Below are 21,252 nucleotides of genomic sequence, written 5' to 3' on the forward strand. Positions count from 1 at the left end.
TTTGATATTCCTGCCCTTGTTCTCTTGGTCGCCTTGTCTATCCTTTTGCATTTCCAAATATTCCATACTTGCATTACCGCAACAATCTTCCAATATGGCAATGAGAATCAGCAACAAAATCTTGAACGGCCTTATTCAACAAGTATAATAGCAATTGACACTTTTCCGCAAATGCCACCTTTAATCGCTTCACATACACTCAGGCTAACCGCGAACTGTCCAATTCAAATGCCTATCTCTCCATGTCCTTGTGGTTCCAAGACCGTGAACTTCCTGGCTCGGCCCAATGGTGCAAAACCCAATCTGACGAAGAGCGCATGCACGGTCTAAAGATTTTCGATCACATTGTAAAGAGGCGGGCAAAGGGGGCTTTGGTGCACGCAATCGGGCAACAAAAGTTTTCGTATGATGACCCTTTGCAGATTTGGTTAGTAGGTCTAAATGTTTTTTGGTTTGCTTGATTGGACATACTGATATATCATTTGTATGTGTAGGGAAAAGGCTCTGGAACAAGAACAGCTCAACTCGGTTGCCATCATGGATCTCGTCCGACAGGCGCGAGAAGAGGGTGACTATACGACCGACACGTTTCTTCAGTGGTATGTCGCGGAACAGCTTAATGAAGAAACGTCTGTGAAGGATATTTTGGAAAATGTAAGTCGGTTCTCTATTGTGTGCAACTTCTGGAGTATGCCCTTGTCGCATGGTGGTGACAGTATTGCGTATTTGATCTAGGCTAAACGGGTCGCCGCAACGACTGGGTTGTATGTTACATTTGATTCGCAAATAACGAGGAAGCCACATTGAGCATGTCATGAGGAAAAGCAATTTTCGAGACGTTGTCCGCGTTATGGTCTGCTTGGTCGAATGGTTTGTGGGTGGGTAGGGAATATATTTAGGTCTGTGCATAGCATCAAAATATAATGTAACTGAACCTCTGACAGCATCAAAGAATGGAAAATCGTATTTGTTTTGTGAAATTCGAAAGTCCAAGTGCATCCCAAAAAAAGCCAAACCCGACAAAGGAGTGTCCCCACCCAAATAACAGAAACCCGAATAACAGAACTATATACATTTCGTTAAAAAGGCCTGCAAGATAGTCTGCTATACTATTCAAGAAGAGCCAACGTAACGCCCACCACCAAAAGATATTGAAAAGATCCAAGGCGATAACCTGCTAGAGCCAAAATATGTCCACTTAAGCGGCGTGAACCACTCGTACTTGCGGTTTGGCACCCAAGAAGGCTCGTTTGAAAGCTTTGGTGAGCTTCTTCACCGCCGGAGATTTCGATTTAACATCAATTTTTTGTGCTTCTTCTCCTTCTTCTTCATCTTCATCGCTGCTGGTGCTGTTCTTATTGCTTGTGGCAGTGATGATATTAGCGTCCGAGGTTTCCATTGGAGTAATGGATTGATTTGATTCATTCTCCTCTATTTCTCCACTTTCATCCCCGCTCAATTCATTATCTGCATCGCCGCCCTCATCATCTATCAATTCCTCTGGGGGTATCAGTTTCACTTCTTCAGCGAATTGAACACGACGCTTTGGTCGATCTGTACTAGGTCTTTTCCGCGTCAAAACTCCAGTTGTTGCCGTCAAAGGACGACATACCACCTCGGTTGGCTCCTCGTAAGAGTCTGATCCTCGTCTTGAGGCTTCTGCACTCGACACGTCCAAATGGGAACTCGCCGCAGCAGAATCCAGTTCCAGGCCCGCGAGGGCAGCATCCAGTTCATCCTTGGCGAACATTCGCCCGGCACCAAATGAACCAGTGCTCATGGATGATCGCCTGGCTGTCATATCGAGATTCGACATTGTGGATGATGTCGATGGGGTTGAGAGTTGGGTAAATGATGTCGACGCTTCGGATGGGGAGGAAGCGGCTTCAACGTCGGCGGCGAAGCTGGCGTTGGCGTCTCGTACAAGCGCTGCTCGATACCGTTTGGACCACCTTTGATATTATAAAATAATAAAAATACTTGTAAGCATTCTCCCCTCGTCAAGAACCATTAAACTCGGTAAACTCCCATCACGCCTCACCTCAACATGACATACATCCTCTCCATTCTCTCCCGTTCCTCTCTGTCCTCTTGCCCCTCAGCCGGCGCCGCCCGCTTACCCAACATATCTCTCATAATAGCGTCATCCAATACACTCCCCCGTCGTCGGGTCGGAGGTGGAGGAACGCTGTCAAGCATGTCGTTTTCGTCCGAAGAATCGTGCTCTTTCTGCATGTCATCGAGAAGGTGCCCAGTAAGGGTTCTCGCATCGTCTTCATCCGAATGTCGGGAGAGTTTGTGGAGGTTCTCCTCCTGTGCCTCAAAAATGTGTGGTTCGGCCGTGGTTGTGATGTGGTGGGTGGGGGAATTAGACTTTGATATGCTTGCGTTCTTTTAAAGGACCGTGTTGCTTCGAATACATAAACACACACCGAGTTGCTCAACCCTTGTATGTACTTGAGAAATAGTGCACAAGATATACGCAAACTGAGAAAGTCGGTAATCTATAAAACCTAAACTGCCGTTTGCAGGAGAATTTCCACCAGGTCATTCTTTTCACATCCTTCCAGGTGTTATCGCAGTTTTTTTTTTGCTCACGGGCACACCAACACAACACATACACACAACACAAATCCCACTCAAAATGTCTGGCTCACGTCACTATCAGCACCTTTTGCTCCCTCTTGTCCCTTCATGAACGAGATTTAATGGGGACCACCCACGATCTCTTCATTGATGGCCTCACTGAACTGCACCGATACCCTAACCCTCGCGCGTATTCAAGTTATTATTGTTGTCCCAAGCCAAGCATCGCAAAGGAAACCCTGTTCAGCATCTATATGGTATTCCTTCTCAAAAAAGAATACGATCGATCTCACACACTCAGCTGCTCAGCAACACACATAGGAAGGAATCAATCCTTTTCTGTCCCGCCTCGCCGAAATGCATACATCCCATCGGTCGGGTCCATGGAGTGCCCAAACAGAAAAAAAATAAGCTCTGGCTTTACTTCAAATATTGTGACCAACCCATTCAAGTATCCCGGTGGTATGGCATCGAATCAGAATTTACATGCAATTGGAAACGATGCACCTTGTATTTGGTAGACCATGGAGTTCAGATCTCATGCATGGAGCACAAAGAGTTTACAAGGTTTACAACATCACATCCCTCAGACGCTGTATGTTGGGGGATGACTCCCGATCATCAATGAGAGCCGACTAGGTCAATGATCCACAAATTGTGTTACCTCCCCTGACTCTAGAACTTCGAATACAGATATGCGCAAAGCTGAGCAGCGTCCTGCAAGTTTCTTGATGATTTAGTCAATGGTCGGGGGGAACAGCAAGAACGTTCAATGTAAGCACCGATGCGACAATGAACGTCCATTACAACGATTTCGTGGCGAGGGCAATTCAATAGTGCTCGCTTGCCATCTCAACGATTACGTAATGTCGGAATAATACCAAAGCGACATTGGTGTCAAGTTGCATCGTTCTTTCCCACATTGAATGAGCTCGTGGTTCCATCTCGCTTCATAATCGTCACTGATGGACCCGTGCGCTTTGGAGGCTGAGAAGCCATGGATGAAGTTGATGACGTTGAAGCTACACGATTGCGGGACATTTTCCTGCTATCGTCTTTCTCTGGCCATGCCTCTGCAGGTTTTGAAAGATCCGTGGTTCCGGTATTGTCACGGGATCTCACTTGCCGAGGTTTACTTTTGCGAGTGTCTGTATCGCCTTCATTGATTACAGCCGTCACTCCATCAGCTGATGCATCGATGAGATCGCCTTCGAGTCGCGTTCGACGTTTCTGACGATACCCTCTCCCTTTACTTTCCTCCCTCTCCTGTAAACCAGGTCCATTGCTAGCTCTAGCTTCTGGCGCCGTATCCCCACTAGCGGAGGCATCGTTTTGAGAGTCTTCATCCGCTTTTTGCTTTCGAGCACTCCCCCGCGGTCGCTTGGTCTCTTTGGCTCCGAGCACAGCACCCAATGAAGCCTTGAATAATCCCCCGGTGGGAGCAAGGCGACTTCGCCGTTGTTCAGCTTTAGGTGTCACGTCCGTAGCCTCCTTGGAAGAAGCGCCAGATGCAGACGGAGTAGTTGCAGACTTCTTTCCAACGGGTGATGAAGATCGTTTGACTATTCCAGTTGGGACGACACTCTTTGTCATGCCAGAGGTACTTCCGGACTTGCCACCTTCCTTGGACTTTGAGGAGGATTTCTTCTTTTCCGATCGTCGTGATTCTTTGCCTTTTGCATCTGTGACTGCTTTTGTTTGTTTACTTCCCTCAGCGCGTGACGCTGCCTTCTTTGCGCGAAGTGCATCGAGCAGAGGAGTCGACTTTGGTTTATCGGGTCCTGCGAGTTGGGATGAGCTTGCTGTTACTATCGAGGTGACGGTTGAGTGCGCAACGCCTTGCTCCTTCGCCACTTGATCCGCCAACAACGTTCTTTCCAATTTTTCCAGCTGTGTTTCTCCAGTGGCTACACTAGATGCTGCAGCCTTTGCTTCGTTGTCTTCTTCGAGACTTTTGAGAAATGCCAGAAAATCTGGGTCTGTGATAACCGCGTAAAGAGGATTAGTCTAGTAACAACTTGTCGCAATTAGACACGTTGTACAAACCTTGTTCGATCGTATTCATTCTCGGGTCAGGCTTCTTCTTACTCTTTGGAATACGCTGGAAAGGGGCAAATTCAACCACAGCCCGATGCTCAACTCCTGTCGCAAAGATGAGATAAAGGTCTCGCGCCTAACAAACAAGCAGGTCCCCATACCTTTGGAATCTACAAAGAGATGACCATTGTATGTACGACAGAAATCAAGAAGAGCATCGATGTTTTTAAAGTTGAGATATGCTCGAGAGAACACGCTGATCTTGGCTTGGCTGCAATTGAAATGAATGTAAGCTTTTACATAGGTGGTGCATCTGTTCTCCGAATGCTATATACTATACCTTGTGGCAATCTTTCCTGCAACAAAAGTCCACCAATCCGTCTCACCCAGCCATTTGTCAACGGTCGTCTTGAAGATCTCTTCGGGAAGATGAGGAGGTAATCTGCGAACGACAATCTTTGTGCGTGGCTTGTTTTCTTTTGCCTTACGACCGGGTCGCTTCCGTGTTCGGCGTGAGCGTTTCTTGTCATCTGCCTGACTGCCTTTTGAGCGTTCATCTCCAACACTCCGAGTTGAGCTGTGGGATACTTCAGCAGCCGCTGGAGTCACTGCCAGTTCAGAGATATGTTCTAATATCACAGCAGAATATTCTTTGCTGACCTGCTTCCGCTGCTGTCACCATGATGCCCCCAGGAATCCTCTTTAAGATTGTCGTTATCCCTTGTTCAAACAGCCTGTGGTCAATTCGATGCGTGGGTAAGTGGGGAACGATCGACAGTGCCACATGATAAGTGGCACAGTAACTGATAACGCACTTGTATGCAGCGATGGAATAGTTATCTTTGGCTGTTACCACCCTGAACAGGCACGCATCTCAAGGAGATCCGCAAATGCAGATACTGGTACTCATTACATTTCTCATCGTTGTAAATGTGATGCTCAGACTCTTGTCTAGCTTACATATGGTGCCCATCCCTATATGCGCTATGGTTCATTCACCCTGGTTCCCAATGTCCTTATGTGTTGCATTCTGTCTTGGATCCAACAAAGTCAATGCTAATGTTGTTTTGCGCAAGGAAATAGTTCCCAATGTTATTCATCGCCGTCCCTCCATCTAATGCATTGGGCCTGTTTGGCAGCACATTTGTCTTGGCATTCTCATCAATAAGAGCCTTTTGATCAAAAGTTGGAGAGCGAGTTTGTTAAATGACTTCATGTCCACAACGATTGTAGGCACAGCCATGAAACTGGGTGGCAACGTGACTCCACGTCATGATAGCGAAATTGAACGAGTTTAGCGGAGTTGATCAGTTTTGGCGTCAAGCAAACAGCCAAGTGTTCTAAAGTTGCAATTTTCACAATTTTGGTTTTCCATCCTTCCGCTTCCATCTATCTCGAGTTTTGTCCATTCCTGTCTACCTCATTGCCTTTTTGCATTGAAAAAGAATATTCAAAAGCGACCTCAACTGCGACGCATACCTCGACCAGTCTGCGCATTCATCTCAGTGGACACTAGAACGTTGTGGTCAAGCTTGCCTTCTCGCCAACAATACAGTACAGGGTCTCTTGCTGACAAGCGTATGCCAACATTTGGCCGTAGCTAGACCTTCCGACGACCATAACGACCCTAAAAGCTTCAAAACCAGAGGAATAAGCTTGTGTGCAGTTAGTTGCTATTTTTAGCCTGGAAACCTCCGAGGTCGTTGGTGGTTCCCACTTTATGAATACCAAATACGAACGTTTGAATCGCATGCGGTAGCTCAAATTGTCGTCAGAAGGACTGCCACCGGGAAAGGGACATTGGGGTGTGGAGGGCTACACAGAAAAAGCGAGAAAATTACTGAAGTTTAGCAAAAACCTACTCTCTTTGCAATCATTTTCACACAACCGGCTACATTCATTTCTGGAACATCAAGTACTTCCATAGGAACAACACACTATGATGACCGATGGATCGTTTTCTATGGAATCAGAACGGAGTGCTTCCCACATGCGTGCTGATAAACGCCCGGGGGTGCTTGACCCGCTCAAAATGAGATCCACAAAACATCGCACGAGTTACTCTTCTGCATCCTCATCCTCATCGACGACCTCCTCTGTCGAGCATCACCTTCACGAATCAGCGGAAACAGACGCGGGTGGAGAGTGTGACTTGTAAGTTGTAAAGCTGTTCAGCCATCAGAGTGTTGCGTCAGGTTGTTAACTATTAACATTTACGTAGTGGTGAATCAATGTTACCGTCATGCATATCTCCTGCGCTGTATCCAGCTGAGCACTACACATCGCTAACCACATTAAATCGCTCTCTTACCCAATCCGTTCTCCGATTTGACCAACTCACAACATCATACATCAACCTTCGAAACCAGTTGCGGAACATCCTGGACAGTGTCGAAGAGCAGGAACGACAATATGAAGCTTATATTGAAGAAATAGGGCAGCTGCGCTTTGAACGCAAGTTTTTGAGGGAAGTGGTTGAGCTGTCTTCGTTCAGGGAGCGTAAGCAGTCGAATGCATCGGACAAAAGTATAAACAGCACCGGGGCAAACAAGCGATGGAGCTCACCCATGAACACAGATAATGGTGATGGCTGGGGAAAAAACGCACGACGATGGACGGTGGGAGGCGCACATTCATTAGGAGCATGTGGTGCTTTCCACAGTTTGCCAACTAGCCCGCGTCTCTCAATAACAAGTTCAACCTTCCTCCCGCACGTTGACGACGAGAATCGCGTAACGGTAGATGACCTAGCGTCGCGGAAAATTCAACGGGAAGCCTTTGCTGCCATGCTTCAAACTATACGTGAAACGTTTCTGGTGGGCGCGGGATTCGCTTCGACCATTGGGCCATTTCAAGGCTTGGAAGTGGACTCTGATGAGACGGATCGCTCCAGCTGTCGTTCCCCTTGCTCTTCCCCCGGCACCCCCGTCACTCTCCTCAACCCTAGTGTTCCGTCGTCACCAAGCCACATCCGCCCCACCCCACTCCCTTCGTACCCTTCCAACGAAAAACATGTAGAAACCATACACGCACGAATATCTCATCTCACAAACCTTATTGGACAGCTCGCACCTTCTGTTGAAGCCCTTCGCGAAAGTCTTGAGGACGTCATTGCAGGCCCCGCATTGGCGTATCGTGCGTGGGTCCGTGAAGCAGAGATTGAACGGGAAATGCTTCGAGTCGAATGTGAGGGTTTGCGAGAAGCTCGAGAGGGCTCTAAAAAAGTTGTGGATATGAGAGGAGTGAGTGAAGCATCAGTTGGCCTGATTTCGTCTGCGCTAGAGTCCTTGTGGGTTGAGCAAGGTGATGATGATCACGAAGAATGGGAATCAGAATCGGTGTACTGGTCGTGTGATGAGGGTGACGATGAACGGTAAATCTCCCCACAAATGGGGGCCACCTCTATGTAACTTTTGTTTTTGGTATCTCTTTCATAGTCTGCATCTCCATAGGGGATGTGCGCTTTTTACTTTTATCTATGATTGTCACATTGTCTTGTCAAAACGTGCAATTAAAATAAATAGTCCGGTGTCGAGAGGTGGCAGAACGTTCATCTCGAATGTTTTACCATAAAAATTGGTTCTACTTGATCATAAGTAGTGTAGAGGTGACAGAAACTGGCACTAGCTACTACACCAGGGAATAAACCAGCGACAACTGGTTCGGAAAAGCTAAGCTACTACTAGGCAATTATACACGCAATACGTAACGGTTGGTTTTAACCGGATAATTGCCCACCACCACACACGGTCCCTACTAGGCCTTGATCTGGAACTCTTGATGGCATTGAAGCCAGACTCTTGCATCCAGGAGCGAATCGACTGGGCAGCGTCACAAGCCAGAGGATGTTCAGTGACAAGGCTTGGAGACTACAAAAAAATGCATGTCAGCGACAGAATAATATGAAAAGAGATGATGCCATTGGTACATACCAACCAAGCTCAACTAATGTGGCAGCATAATAGTAGGTTTTGTTATCGGATCCGATTGGTTGCCGCTGGTTCTGATCACGGTTGCTGTCGGGCGGTCGAGGTCCTCGGCACCACCACATCTGCATGCTCATGGTTGACCGAGTCGCAATGAGGTTGCAATGTGGGTCGCTATGAGGTTGCAATGGGTCGCGATGAGCGTTGGGCAGATGGTTTGAGAGTCGAGGATGGGTAAAGAGGAAAGAGGGAAGAGAGGGCAGGTCCCCTTTTATAGACCTTGAGTGTGGCAAAATGGGGTCCAGCTGAAAAGAAAAAAAAACATTACATTAGCATGCCACACCGCAGTTTGGAGAACATTAGCAGGACGCTTTCAGCGATGGGGGTTCTGATTATGCAATATAATTAACCGGATTGATCCGGATGATAATGGATACTAGTGCCATTTACTGTCAGCTCCACACTATTGATGCATTCATTACATGCATATGTGGACCCAGTTTACGGTTTTCGAGACCTATTTCTGACAATTGTTGACAAAGGACATTTACAAGTCGTTCAATGTCGCCTGCGGTATGCCATTGAATGCGAACAAAAATGCAACTGAATCATGCTGTCATTTTGTTGTTTACGCCCTGATCTCGCTCAGTAATCATGTTTTGGTTGCATGCATCGTCCTTTCCAATGTACGGAGGATCGCTCCGAATTCAGGAATTTGGGAAAAAGAGTTCCGCCCTCCAATAGTCCCAATGGTAACAAAGTGGCATCATCGTTTGACCACGCACTGATGAAATCCCTCAACGCGCGGACAGCCCTTGCAAGGGGGTACGCGCTACAAGCATCTCCGAGTGTGCTGTGGAAATGCCCCCGCACGAACTCAATGTTTGGACAAACCAAAACAGAATATAATCATAATCCGGGAAAATCCCAACCATCACAGCATGCAGAAACGCTGTCAATTCGGCAGTCTGTCCAAATCACAAAAAAAAAAACCAACGAAAAGGAGAGGGAGTTGAAGGGACATCCATGGCATGGCTTTTGGGCGCAGATGCTTCCTTTCTCCTTTTTTTCCTCTTTGAGTATATATCATGTCGTATGTGGACAAATCAGTTCAACCTCCTACTTACGCAATGAACAAAACCGCTTATCTCTTTTTTTTTTTTTTGGCTGTGTTCAGTCTTTGGTTTTTGAGGAAGGCGGTCGGGAGGTTCACGCCAGCGCGTTCATTGTCCTGTTGCTTTTGACAGCACCTTTGTCTTTTGGACATTTCCGTTTTGTTCCTTTGTGTTTGAATGTAAACCATTGTATTCCTTGTTTGTCATCGTCATCGTCACATTAAAAAGGAGTTATCTGCTGTCATCTTTTGTTGTAGCGTAGATTTGCTGCGCATGAGTCCACAGGAGCACTTTGTCTCTCCTTGCGCGTTATTTTGAATGCTTGGGGGTTGAGACAAGGGTGATAGGCTCATCGACATAAAAAAAAAAACCTACAGAAGAGCGTTTTTGGATTCATGTTACAGAAACATCTCAAACGGGGTCGACGGGCAACTGGACGCCATCCCCGGCCGACTGTCCAGGACGTATTGGTAAACTGGGTCAACAATAAGGACAAGAATGGCAAGGCTGCTGAAGCTGCCGAAGGTAAAACAGAATGTTAAAACATGGACAGTATTTGTCTTCATACTGATGGGAATATATTATTTCACGTCACCGATGACAGGTTTACCAGGTTTACCAGATACGACGACATCCTCTCCACCACAGTCGTTCTTGGGTATACCCGAGCTGGATATGACGTCCCCCTTTTTGACATTTTCGCCGGCTTCTTTGGCGAAAACCCTTGCGAAGAATGATGACCAAGCCTTGCTAGAAACCAAAGAGGAGTGGGACACAAATATAGACGACAAAATCCAGACAAACACAAAAACTATAACCCAAAACCCGACCATTCCCATATCATCCGACCAAGACCCCATCCCAACCCGATCCCTCACCTGTGCCTGCCAAACCCACCCCGGACGATGCGTACTTGATGCCGTTTACCGGATTGGAGCCAACGAGGCGGCGGGTGCAATATTTGGTGAAGGAGGGTCAGAGGTCATCGAAAGCGTTTGTGAGCGGAGGGGATGTACCGGTTCGTAAATGTGGTATATAAACGTGTCCATCATGCATGCACTAAAACCTATTTTTTTGACTTGTTACTTTTAGATCTCAAAATTGAGAAATGGGGGCAGGATCGACATGGGCGATGGGTACGTAGGAGGGTTACGTATAAAATCCATGTGAAAGCTCCCATGTGTATGTATGCACATCCTAGGATAACATTCCAAGAAGCGAGTTTTCTAAAGTTTTTGTGTTTTCAGATGGAAATATGTTGACGGTGGCCATTGAAGATCAACATGTCGTCCAACACGAATACAGGTAATGGTGCTTTTTACCCGGTAGGGCAGACCAGCTGTAATCTCAATGACTCGCCAAAACAGCGTCCTCGTTGTAGATGTGACGACCCTCACACCTTCCCTGCCTTATGGAACAGTCTTTTCAACGGTGCAACGATACTGCATTACCCCAGCTGGTGTTGGTGGACAGCGAGGTGTGAGAGTGCGTGTTCATGCCTGGGTGGAGTTTTCCAAAAAGGTCATGTTGCAAGGTATGCATTTACATTTTTAAAACTCTGTTTGCAAACGTTATAGTTTGTTGATATTGGGAACGTCGGTTAGATGCGGTTACCAAAACAGCTTTGGAAAGCATGGCGCTTTCTACCCGATACCTTGATGAAGCGCTCCTTCATCTCGCAGCGGGAGGAACAGGTCGACTACCTTACCACTACGAACGCCCATCCCGACAAACCGATATCCTTCCCGAAGACGTTCTGACTCACCGTGGATTAGAAACACCACCAGACTCTGGACGGACCTCTCCCACATCGTCTTCATCGACCTCTTCCCGTGCGTCCAGCTCGTCAAGCAGCAGTACCGATACATCCACACCATCCACGACATCCTCTACTGATTCGGCGAGACGAAGGCTATACGGTCCACGACCCATTCTGGGATCTGAGACGCCGTCTACACCCGCTTCGACCATTCACACGACCGTTGGGTCTACACCGGCTGGTATCACACCAACGGGTATCACACCCGGTGGTAGAGAAGCGGCACGGGAAGGATACTTTACAGGCGTCCCCGTGCCCAAACTCGATCGAAAACCAGTTGGACCAAGACCTTTTGGTGGGTGGCCACAATCCACACCAACAACACCAAAACTCGAGACCGAACAAGCGGAAAAGCAAAACCGACATCCACCCATGGCAGTGGTATGGGAAGGCGGAAAATGGGTGGAAGCCCATCCGGCCATCGCTAAAAAGCTCGTCGCAGAAAAACGAGAAGGGCGCAAGAGGGTGCTGAAGAGGGAAGGTGGAGCTGTCGCTGTTTGGGCTGAAGGACGGTACATTGTCGCAGGGGAACGAGAAACCAACCAAGATACGATAAAAGTACAAGCAACCCCCGACACAGCTCTGTCATCACCTATTACATCCACCCATCCACTCGTTACTTTATCTGAACCTACCGCAACAAAAGACCCACCCTCGAAACCACTTAATGCATCCTACACCCGCCCACCAACTCCACCCTCAGCAGCACTCGTACCCAAAACCCCAGCTGAAGCAGCCGAATGGCGAGAAGCAGCAGCCAAAAGACTTGAAAAACATTTATCGAAAAAGAAAAGTATGGAGAACGCAAGTGGTGCATTGGTTGGAAGTGGGGAAGGTTTGGAATCATTGTCGGGAGTACCGTCACCCCAACTCGTATCTACCATTCCGCAAAGTCCGACTCCATCCGCCGTACAAGTAACACCACCAACAACCCAACCAACTGAACCGACAACATCAACATCAACAACGGTTATCCCTTACACCCCACCACCCCAATCATCCACACCACGCCCCGTAACCCTCCTCATAACCTTCCATATCTGCGGTATACTCCTCCTCCTATCCCAACTCGGTTTTTTCGGCATCCTACGATGGATCTACGTCCTCGTATCTTGGACACTCCGTACGCTCTTGTGGAGTATCACGCTCTTGTTTTTCCGTCGTACGCGTCCGTCTCCGCAGATTGTACATCATCAGGAACCCATCCCGGATTCGGCGTGCCGTGTACCAAACAAAGAGGATGATGGAGTGGTTGTAAAGTGGGGTGAACTTTGTTTTTGGTGGGGTGTTGTTGTGATTGTGGTTTTGGGTGGTGTGAGGGGGTTGGTGAGGAGGGTTTGATGGTATTTTGTGGGTTGCACGTCCGTCGTGGGTGTATGTCCATACAGTCTTGTAGCGCTGTAACTAGTGAGTGCTCTTTTTTGCTGTATGTATGTAGTGGCAGGTTCGTTTGATGGAATGTCAAGGCGGTGTGAACAAGAAACGTAGGAAATGTATTTGTACATCTGAATACACACACTCTAATGTTTAAAAACATAAAATAGGCGATGAAAAAAACGGGTTTCCGCATTTCAAACGAATAGAATCAGTTCAAGTGGATCGTACTACGACAGGATACTCCAAAAAAAAAAAATTAAGGTTTAAAACGACATCCAACCAACATACGAGAACTCATCCCGTTCAAACGACGGGAGGGACCACAATAGGACCAAAAGGAACACACACCCCCGTCTGCGTTCCTTCCACTCTAATCACCACATGCAACTCATCACCAACCACACATCCCACCCCCCAATTCCTTCGTCCAATCAATTTCTGATCCTTTAACGTTTTCCCATCCACGTCCTTGGGAAACATATCCAGCATCTCCTCCTTGACCCCATTGCCAAAGTCCAATTGTTTTGCGCTTGAATGTAGCATTTTGAGGACGCCTTTCGGTGGAGGGATGTTAACGATGGCGGAGGCGATGAATTGGTACATGAGGGTTGGATCTGTTGGGTTGGTTGGAGTAAAGAAGCGACCAACACCGGCGCAGTGGACGTCGCCGGATATGAAGGAGATGCGGGTACGTGTTTGGGAGGCGTGGGCTTGGAGGCGGGTTATGAGGGCCGTACGTTCGGGGGTGTGGTTGGGGTGGGTCCAATGATCGATCAGGTCGTCTGTAGGGAATGAGAACTCCAGCGTCAGTAGCAATTTAAACGAATAAAGAACTCTAAGCGACATACCAAGCAGATCCACCTCCCCAAACTGACTAATCACACCACTCATCAACCCACTCTTGCCCAAACCCTTTTTAACATTTCCAAGCACATCATCAATCGTGCCCTTTGTCTCAGCCTCCCATTGTTGCGCGTCGACTTTGAGACCCACTTTTCCCAATAATCGCCCAGCACTTCCAGCCACACTTCCCAGGCCCTTTCCAATCTCATTTACAGCATTATTAGCTGATCGTTTTGTTTTGCCAAAGTGGGTTAATAAAGTTTCGGGTGCTTTGAGACGCGGGTAGACGATGGGAACTGCGAGCATGGCAATGACGTGCTTGATGGTGGGCGGAAGGGTTCTGAGGGTTTGGAAAAGAAGGTTGTAAGATTGGGGTGAGAGGATTTGCATTGGGGTTCGTTCGCTGCGGGTGTCGGGACCGAAGAGAGCAACACTGGGTCCGAGGAGCTTGACGAAATGGAAAGTTTGACCATTAGGGGAAATGAATTCTCGTGCATGGGGTCCACCAAGCGCAGCAAGACGCATGGTAGTGTGTTGTTGGAAAAGTAAATAAAATCTCCAAGCGATACGTCCAATGTTTTGAAAGTACTGAGAGTGCTGAAGGTACTCTGGGTACGACCCATATCCGTCGAAAATGTCGTGATCATCAATTTGAAAAATGGAGGGAATGGAGGCCAGGGCTTCTCTAAGGTGCGGGGTCGCAAAATGGCTAGTGTACATGTTAAAGTAAAAGGAAGAGACTGCGAATTCGAGTTCTGGAGTCCATGGAGCGTTTCGACGGTTTTCTTTGCCCTTGATTTGAAGCCATGCTTTGAGGCCGTCAAGCTCCTTCCAGATGGGATCTCCATATATCCTACAAAACACCGAAACAAAAAACGATAATCAACAAACTCGTTCATAAATACCAAGAACATTACCGCTCACATATATACTCACTGATCACCACCTCCCAACATGACATGAAACTCTTTGCCATTTTCACGATGAAGACTCAAAACATCCTTCCAAAGCGCACCCACACCACCCAATCGCTCCCTCTCTTCCTTGGACACGCTATTACTAAACCCACTACAAGAATAGAACGCAAACCGCCAGTTGCGATCATGCACAGAAGCTACGTGAAAATTAAAAGTTTGCTCTGACAATGCGTCTATGGAATATGTCCACATGGCAGGATAGTCCCCCATTGGGAGGGTGAGGTCGATACGGTGAAAAGTGTATTGGAGGTGGGTGTCAATCACGTTGGAGGGAACGTAGAGGGGGGAGGTACCGGGGAGGTTGGAATAGACCGTGGCCGTGACGGGGGAAGGTGAGCTGGTAAGAACAAGGATGGAACCTATTGCAAAAAAATATAGTAAAGATCCCATTCTCACTGATGATCCGCAACAAAAAAATATACATACCAAACCACATCCGGTTCCCCACATCCATATTTACATATCTCAAATACGGTCCAAATACTTGTCCGCTCTGACCCTTTTTCGATGGCATACTCTGCCCTGTAGCGGCTTCCGCGGCCGTTGGGTAGGGTGTCACTGGATACGGGGCACCACCATATGGTGCACCGCCATAGGACACGGGCGGGTACGCACCACTGGCAGTCGTTGGCGGATACCCACTATTCACAAAAGGTGGCGGATACGATTGAACCGGATACGCAGGGTAAACGTCAGTGTGTGCAGCAGAGGGTTGCGCCGAGTAAGCTGGTGGCGGGCCGGATGGGTACGGATTAGGTTTCTCTGGGTTCATCGTGACCAGTTCAAAGAATCGTCAAGCACAAGCTCGTCGTTCGTCGTCGTCGTTCGTTTTGTTGAAAGCGCTATTCGGCAAAAAGCCAAGCTTTTAACGCAAAGGGGAAAAGAACAGAATGCCCGATCTACTGTGCCACAACGCGCAGGTGGCGCAGCACTTAAGCCATTCCGCTTTGTTTATAATTCCCTTTCTTTTGTATTGCGAATGATTATTCATGCAAGAGGTTAGAATGCTTTTGTTACTCAAAATATCGAATTACATTAACAAGATCTTGTCCCATAACTGACATGTTGGTTGCCATGTTGAACCACAGCTGCTCAAGCCCAACCAACACCATCAGCAAACAAACGTTATTTTACATCCTTTGTTCCCCAACATCAAAATTGCCAGTCACTTTCCCCAACAAATGCTCACCATACACGACATCAGGCAACCTCTCGACCCCACTCTCTTGAACACATTTATCAATCGGCCGAACACGCGCATCAAAAGCCGGCTCATAAAAAAACGGTACCGAGATCCGGTAGACATTCGTTGAAGAATGTATCACGCGATGGAGGGTTGATTTGTAGATCCCGTTTGTCCATACCTGGATCATATCGCCTATATTGATAATAAAGGCATTTGGGAGCGGGGTAGGTGAAATCCATTTTCCATTGGAAAGAACTTGGAGTGCGTTGGGTGTAGAGTCTGCATTGAGGAGGGTGAGACAACCATAGTCGGTGTGTTCGCCGCAACTGAGGCCAGTTGAGGAGGAAGGGAGAGGAGGGTACCCAATCATGCGCATCACCCAAAAACCTTCTTGCATGTAGGGTTCGAAAAAGGTTTCACCGACACCCAACCCAAGTCCAATGGCTCGCATCATGGCAGCGCCAAGGCGGGTCATGGTCTGAACATAACTGTTGACGACGGTAGAGAATCGTTCAGGGTGCCGTGGAATAGGATTACTTCCACAAAGCGTTTTAATTCCCTTTTGCAAAAGGGATTTAGGAGCAGGCGCATACAAGTCAATCGCTTCATGCCAATCTTGAGCCTCCTGCGTGATATTCTGACCTAACCGTTGATATCCCCTCGCAAAATCGTTTTTTGTAATATGAATCTCCTCCTTTTCTTCTGGAGTCTGCTTGAAGAATTCGTGCGCTACCGTTCGAATCTCTGTCATCTCCTCTTGGGTGAGACCATGGCCCACAAGGTAAAAGAAGCCCACCTCTCGACAGGCCTTGTCGACAAGTTCGGCAGTGGCTTGACGGGCGAGTTGCACATCGGGTGCATCGTCTGGAGCGAGAAATGGGGATATGTCGATAAGAGGGAGGGAGAGCGTCTGCTCGGTGGTTACCAGCATGCTTGTTTTTTTGTTCCGTCGAGATGCCCCCATAATAAGTCTGCGCGTCACGCGATCGTCATCACGTGAAAATAAGGTAAGATTCGTTATCAACATGCGATTTGCACATTGATTGCACGCACTAGGGGATATCCCATGTAGCCCCTCACACGTCCAACGGAAGACGCACAACGTACAAGAAACTCGCAAGAACGAAAAGGATGCAAGAAGCCCCGTCTTTTCAACGCACAGACAACAAACGCTGTTCAGAAAACTACAATGGCCGCTGCAGTGATCACAGCGGGCCTATCAATTCACGAACCAATAAAAAGGGAACAGGAATTTGACGAGAAATGATATGTATAAATATACAGATATTGCAAAAAAAAAGAAGAAAGAAAATGTCCCAACAAAATATAGATATGATATAAACCACCTCAACCCGCAAAAAAAAACGGAACCCAAATCTATGCATGGTCCCTGCTTCCTCCGTGCGTCCATCATTACCAGATTCCTGTTTTCATACGGAACGGACCGTGGATGGCAGGTAAATAAAGGAAACAGGTAACCTTCAAAGCCATCTACAAGAAATCACGTTCGTTTTCAAAAGGCCCAAAAAAAGTGTTATCCCTTTAAAAGATGGTATAATGGGTCGTATGATCTTAGCAGGCTCCGAGTAATGAAATATGCGCGTGCTCAATGTGATACTAAAATGGGGCAATGAGTCAAATGCGCATGAAAATAACGTGCATGAAAGATCTTTACCTTGAGACCATTAAGATTTTTGTACCGTTTTCCACAATCAGGAACAGTGCATTGGTATGGTTTGTGAATGATATTGTTCATTTCTGGGTCCCCAGTGTCCTCACAGTGTCCGTGCTGCATGTGGTATTTGAGACCACCGGGATTCTTGTACGCCTTGGTGCAGCCCATCACCTTGCACTTGTATGGGCGATCGTCCTTTTGGGAATCGTCTGTCACCATGGCCATTGCATCGTAAGACATCGGTGTTTGTCCAGCTGCTGCAGGGGCGATAACGGGAGTATCAAAGTTGGGGAGAGCAAGCGAGGCGGCGGTGGGTAGATGGAGGGGTTGGAGGTTAAGTGCAGCAGGAAGGGAGGGAGGACAGAGGGATTGTGGCATCGAGACGGGCGCTGGAGATGGGGAAGGAGCGGCAGCAGGAGCTGGTGTCGGAGCTGGGGAAGGTGTTTGCACGACCGATGGCGACGGCGCAACTGGTGGCTCGTCAATGTCCATATCGCTAACCATCTGAGTCGGTCCGTCTACGCTAAACGGCAGCGTGGGTTGTTGCTCTGGCTGCTGTGCAGGTTTGACTTTTTTGACCCGGGTAGAGGTGGGGCCAGAGGTGACGCGTTTACGTATCACTGATGTGTCAAAGGCAGATGCAGTCGAACCGGATCGATTGCTAATTCGGTAATCTTCGGAAAAGATGTCAGACAAGGCGACTGCTTGTGTTGGGTTGGTTTGGGATTGCAAGAGCTGGGATTTGAGGTAAATGTCGGAAAAGGTGGTGGGATGTGAGGAAACGCTGTCGCCGTCGCTCATGTCCGTGTCCATCTCGTCCATACTCTCAAACTCAAAAGGGAGATCCTCGTCCTCGTCGACATCGGATTCGACGCGGACATGGCACTCTTCAAAATGTTGTAGCAGATCATGCAGGTTTCCTAGGTTCATGCCACAGCAGAAAAAGTCTTTGCAGAACCGGTCTTCAAGTCCGGCAAAGTGCGCCAGCTCGTGTGCTGGCGATGCAGCAACCACGGGAGACCGTGCGCCAAATTGAAAGTTGTAAACACTGGGAACCGGGTGAGCTTTCGGGAAACGATGCACAAAGCAAGCACACTACACGCATACATACTCTAAAAATCCTTCTCTTGTATAACTGTTGCGACCAAAGCTCCCTGTAAAAGAGCGGCCAAGACTGGTGCCGAGAGATTTTCCCAAGCTCCCAATAATGGAGAAACGTCTTCTGTACGCAGCTGTGTCACCGCCGGGTGTTGCTGGTGAGCACGCCATTGCTATAGGCATGGAAACGTCGATCGCTGGCATGGCGAACGGGTTACGATTGTTAAGCGTAAGCTGAAGCTAAATACGCTGAAAAGGGGGGCGGGGGGAGGAGGGATTTCGGTCTTTATATAAAAGCGCGTCTTTGACAAGTCACGCTATGCACAGGGTGTCCCAAAGGGGTGGAGGAAAAAGGATTGGGCCAAAAGGTGCGGGGAAGAGACAAAAGGTGAAGCGCAGCTCCAATTGCTCGTAGTCGTTTGCAGTTGTGTGTGCGTGTATGTGTGTAATTAAGAGTATTGCAATGCTTCCGATAGTTTCGTATTGCGTAGATTCTATAGGTAAAACATGTAAAGAAAGGTGAGCCGGAACTGATGCGACGCGTAGGGATTTTTGACAGCCGACACCATTCTTATAATCATGAAACGGGTCCATAGCCTAATCTCATCATCCAATAACAAATCCCCCAAAATAGCGAGAGAGAAAGAATAGTAGGAGCTATTTCTTGTCTCCCTTCCAAGTTGCATAGCTATTGCGCTCCATTTCCTGACGAGGCCCTCAAAGGGCGTGGCGTCCCTACGCCAAAATGCGGGCGTATCACAAAAACAGCTCCTACTCCACCCCTGCTCCCCCCAACTGTCCAATATCTCTTTATCGTTTTGCATATCTAGGTATCAGGTATAGCATATACCTGGTTACCGCAGTTTATCCGGTCGTGTTGCGCAGTTGAGGAACAAGCACAGAGAGAGACACGGAAAGAGTGTGCGGGCTCGAGACAGGCAATGCGAGAAACTGCGAGAGCAATATACACACCGAGCATGCCCGATTCTTGTGCAAAACGCTACGAGTTGCCCTTTTTTATCCCTTCCAATTCCTCCATCCCGGCTTTTTGTAGTTGCCCAACAGATTACAGTACCGATAACCCAAACACTTTAGGCCCTTTTTTTGCGAATATCACACGAGCGACATTTGCATCACATATCACTCTCGTACGTCATACACAATGTACAAAAGGAGCGGAACTCCCCTGGACGGTCCCTTTATTCCCCCCTCACCGGAGCGTGGCCACCGTGATTGCACACGACCAGCCGCACCAACCATTGCCAACAAAACCTACCTTTTACTCTTGTTGTCCTCGTCCTCGTCGTCGTCGTGGTCGTCGTGATCGTTTCGTACGGAAGGCGCGTGTGGGGAAAAAAGTGTGAAATTCCTATTTAAACTGTTTCGCCCTCGTCAAGCGACGGGAAGCCAAACACGCGGATAAAATTACAAGCTTTTTGCTTTTGGGATGCAAATTGCATTTGAACCACTTTCACATATACAGATATGGAGGGCATGGATTCAATTGGAATGTGGATTGTGAAATTTATGTTGCTTTTTTTATTTTTACTATTGCAATTTTTATTTTAGATACAACCTCGGTCAGGGACTTGGGGGATGGTGTGACGCTGTCACCATGCTTGCCCTATTCACATGCTTATGTCCCCAACCGATTGTATTTTTACCCGTTGTGTTCCATCTTGATGGACCCTTTTGCATTCGAGTGTGGCGATCGTGTTGGCGACGTACCAAGGGGTGTTGGCACCCGTGGCAAAGGGTGGAAGCCAATCAGATGCCTGGAGGGTGTGTGGGATGGATACTGATGTGGTGCATTCGAATGCAAAGAAGGAGGGGTCTACCATGGACTGCAGGGGTTTTGTGTGTTGCAGACTTGACACGGTGTCTCTCTAAAACCTCCGAATTTCCAATTGTTTGGCTACACGGACATGTGACAGAGCGTGTCCACCCTTTCCGGACACTTTTAGTGAATGGCGAATGACACGATAATGACCGTACAACTACTAACTAGCTATCGGAATGCCATTTGCATACCATTTGCACGCCATGGGCAGCCATCGACAGCCATCGGCAAAGACCGTATGAAAACAAGCAAAAAAAACCTCGTCTATACTCGCCAAGAACAATGCAAATCCCCCATTTTTTTGTCTCCATTGTCCACACGGAAAAAGAATTTGAGGATCGTCCATGCCAACATCTTGTCCATGGCTCTCGAACGGCGGTCAAACCACCCGAAATGGGCCGTTTTACTAAGCCCACTACTGAGCCACTGGCAAAAGTTAAAATTAAATGCGCGGGTGAGCTGTGCCAGTCTCGTGACCTTGCAAGGGTCCAATGAGTTCGATTCTGGGCTCCCGCATTTTTTGTTTTTGTTTTTTTCATGGCCGTCGTTGCCCTCGTTTTGTCGTCGTTTTGATTTTTTATTAGTATTTTTATTTGCATTTTGCAATGATGATCGGGTGAGTGATTTTGTATGAATATTTTTGCTGATCTTTATTGGAGAGTGAAATTAGGGTGGGCCATGAGCAAGGGTTGGCCATGTATCGACTTTATTCCACAACGAGTCGATAATGGGCATGAACAGCACAGTATTGGTTGCGAGTAATTAAAAGTTTT

The 21,252-nt window shown here is 47.8% G+C and overlaps 8 protein-coding genes across 9 annotated transcripts; 3 read left to right on the forward strand and 5 right to left on the reverse strand.

Moving 5' to 3' along the window:
- Nucleotides 1-242: 242 nt before the first annotated feature.
- On the forward strand, nt 243-807 carry SPPG_08997 (uncharacterized protein; the record flags this gene model as incomplete). The annotated part of the gene is made up of 3 exons (XM_016757148.1): nt 243-427; nt 495-654; nt 736-807. The coding sequence occupies 3 exons, from the start codon at nt 243-245 to the stop codon at nt 805-807; spliced, it is 417 nt and encodes a 138-aa protein (XP_016611150.1).
- Nucleotides 808-933: 126 nt separating this feature from the next.
- SPPG_02173 (uncharacterized protein) lies at nt 934-2,682 on the reverse strand. Its single transcript, XM_016750470.1, has 2 exons — nt 2,042-2,682; nt 934-1,952 (listed from the first exon to the last, which is right to left on the reverse strand). The coding sequence occupies exons 1-2, from the start codon at nt 2,233-2,235 to the stop codon at nt 1,199-1,201; spliced, it is 948 nt and encodes a 315-aa protein (XP_016611151.1). The 5' UTR covers nt 2,236-2,682; the 3' UTR covers nt 934-1,198.
- A 51-nt stretch (nt 2,683-2,733) lies between these two features.
- SPPG_02174 (uncharacterized protein) lies at nt 2,734-5,306 on the reverse strand. The gene is made up of 4 exons (XM_016750471.1): nt 4,964-5,306; nt 4,785-4,894; nt 4,633-4,728; nt 2,734-4,565 (listed from the first exon to the last, which is right to left on the reverse strand). The coding sequence occupies exons 3-4, from the start codon at nt 4,649-4,651 to the stop codon at nt 3,484-3,486; spliced, it is 1,101 nt and encodes a 366-aa protein (XP_016611152.1). The 5' UTR covers nt 4,652-4,728; nt 4,785-4,894; nt 4,964-5,306; the 3' UTR covers nt 2,734-3,483.
- Nucleotides 5,307-6,565: 1,259 nt separating this feature from the next.
- SPPG_02175 (uncharacterized protein) lies at nt 6,566-8,000 on the forward strand (the record flags this gene model as incomplete). Its single annotated transcript, XM_016750472.1, has 2 exons — nt 6,566-6,777; nt 6,845-8,000. 2 exons carry the CDS (start codon nt 6,566-6,568, stop codon nt 7,998-8,000), a joined length of 1,368 nt encoding a protein of 455 aa, XP_016611153.1.
- A 2,261-nt stretch (nt 8,001-10,261) lies between these two features.
- Nucleotides 10,262-12,824, forward strand: SPPG_02176 (uncharacterized protein; the record flags this gene model as incomplete). The annotated part of the gene is made up of 5 exons (XM_016750473.1): nt 10,262-10,682; nt 10,757-10,800; nt 10,866-10,969; nt 11,032-11,198; nt 11,269-12,824. The coding sequence occupies 5 exons, from the start codon at nt 10,262-10,264 to the stop codon at nt 12,822-12,824; spliced, it is 2,292 nt and encodes a 763-aa protein (XP_016611154.1).
- A 125-nt stretch (nt 12,825-12,949) lies between these two features.
- SPPG_02177 (uncharacterized protein) lies at nt 12,950-15,523 on the reverse strand. The gene is made up of 4 exons (XM_016750474.1): nt 15,107-15,523; nt 14,640-15,039; nt 13,709-14,556; nt 12,950-13,642 (listed from the first exon to the last, which is right to left on the reverse strand). The coding sequence occupies exons 1-4, from the start codon at nt 15,450-15,452 to the stop codon at nt 13,164-13,166; spliced, it is 2,073 nt and encodes a 690-aa protein (XP_016611155.1). The 5' UTR covers nt 15,453-15,523; the 3' UTR covers nt 12,950-13,163.
- Nucleotides 15,524-15,639: 116 nt separating this feature from the next.
- SPPG_02178 (uncharacterized protein) lies at nt 15,640-16,809 on the reverse strand. Its single transcript, XM_016750475.1, has one exon. It carries the CDS (start codon nt 16,795-16,797, stop codon nt 15,811-15,813), a length of 987 nt encoding a protein of 328 aa, XP_016611156.1. The 5' UTR covers nt 16,798-16,809; the 3' UTR covers nt 15,640-15,810.
- Nucleotides 16,810-17,011: 202 nt separating this feature from the next.
- On the reverse strand, nt 17,012-20,037 carry SPPG_02179. Of its 2 annotated transcripts, none has more exons than XM_016750476.1 (4): nt 19,916-20,037; nt 18,653-19,133; nt 17,542-18,589; nt 17,012-17,483 (listed from the first exon to the last, which is right to left on the reverse strand). In XM_016750476.1, exons 2-4 carry the CDS (start codon nt 18,841-18,843, stop codon nt 17,439-17,441), a joined length of 1,284 nt encoding a protein of 427 aa, XP_016611157.1. In that variant the 5' UTR covers nt 18,844-19,133; nt 19,916-20,037; the 3' UTR covers nt 17,012-17,438. The 2 variants fall into 2 exon arrangements, with proteins under 2 accessions (XP_016611157.1, XP_016611158.1); XM_016750477.1 differs by lacking the exon at nt 19,916-20,037 and adding an exon at nt 19,490-19,839.
- Nucleotides 20,038-21,252: the final 1,215 nt, after the last annotated feature.

Source organism: Spizellomyces punctatus, assembly GCF_000182565.1.
Source record: "Spizellomyces punctatus DAOM BR117 chromosome Unknown supercont1.3, whole genome shotgun sequence".
NCBI classification, from domain to species: Eukaryota; Fungi; Chytridiomycota; class Chytridiomycetes; order Spizellomycetales; family Spizellomycetaceae; genus Spizellomyces; species Spizellomyces punctatus.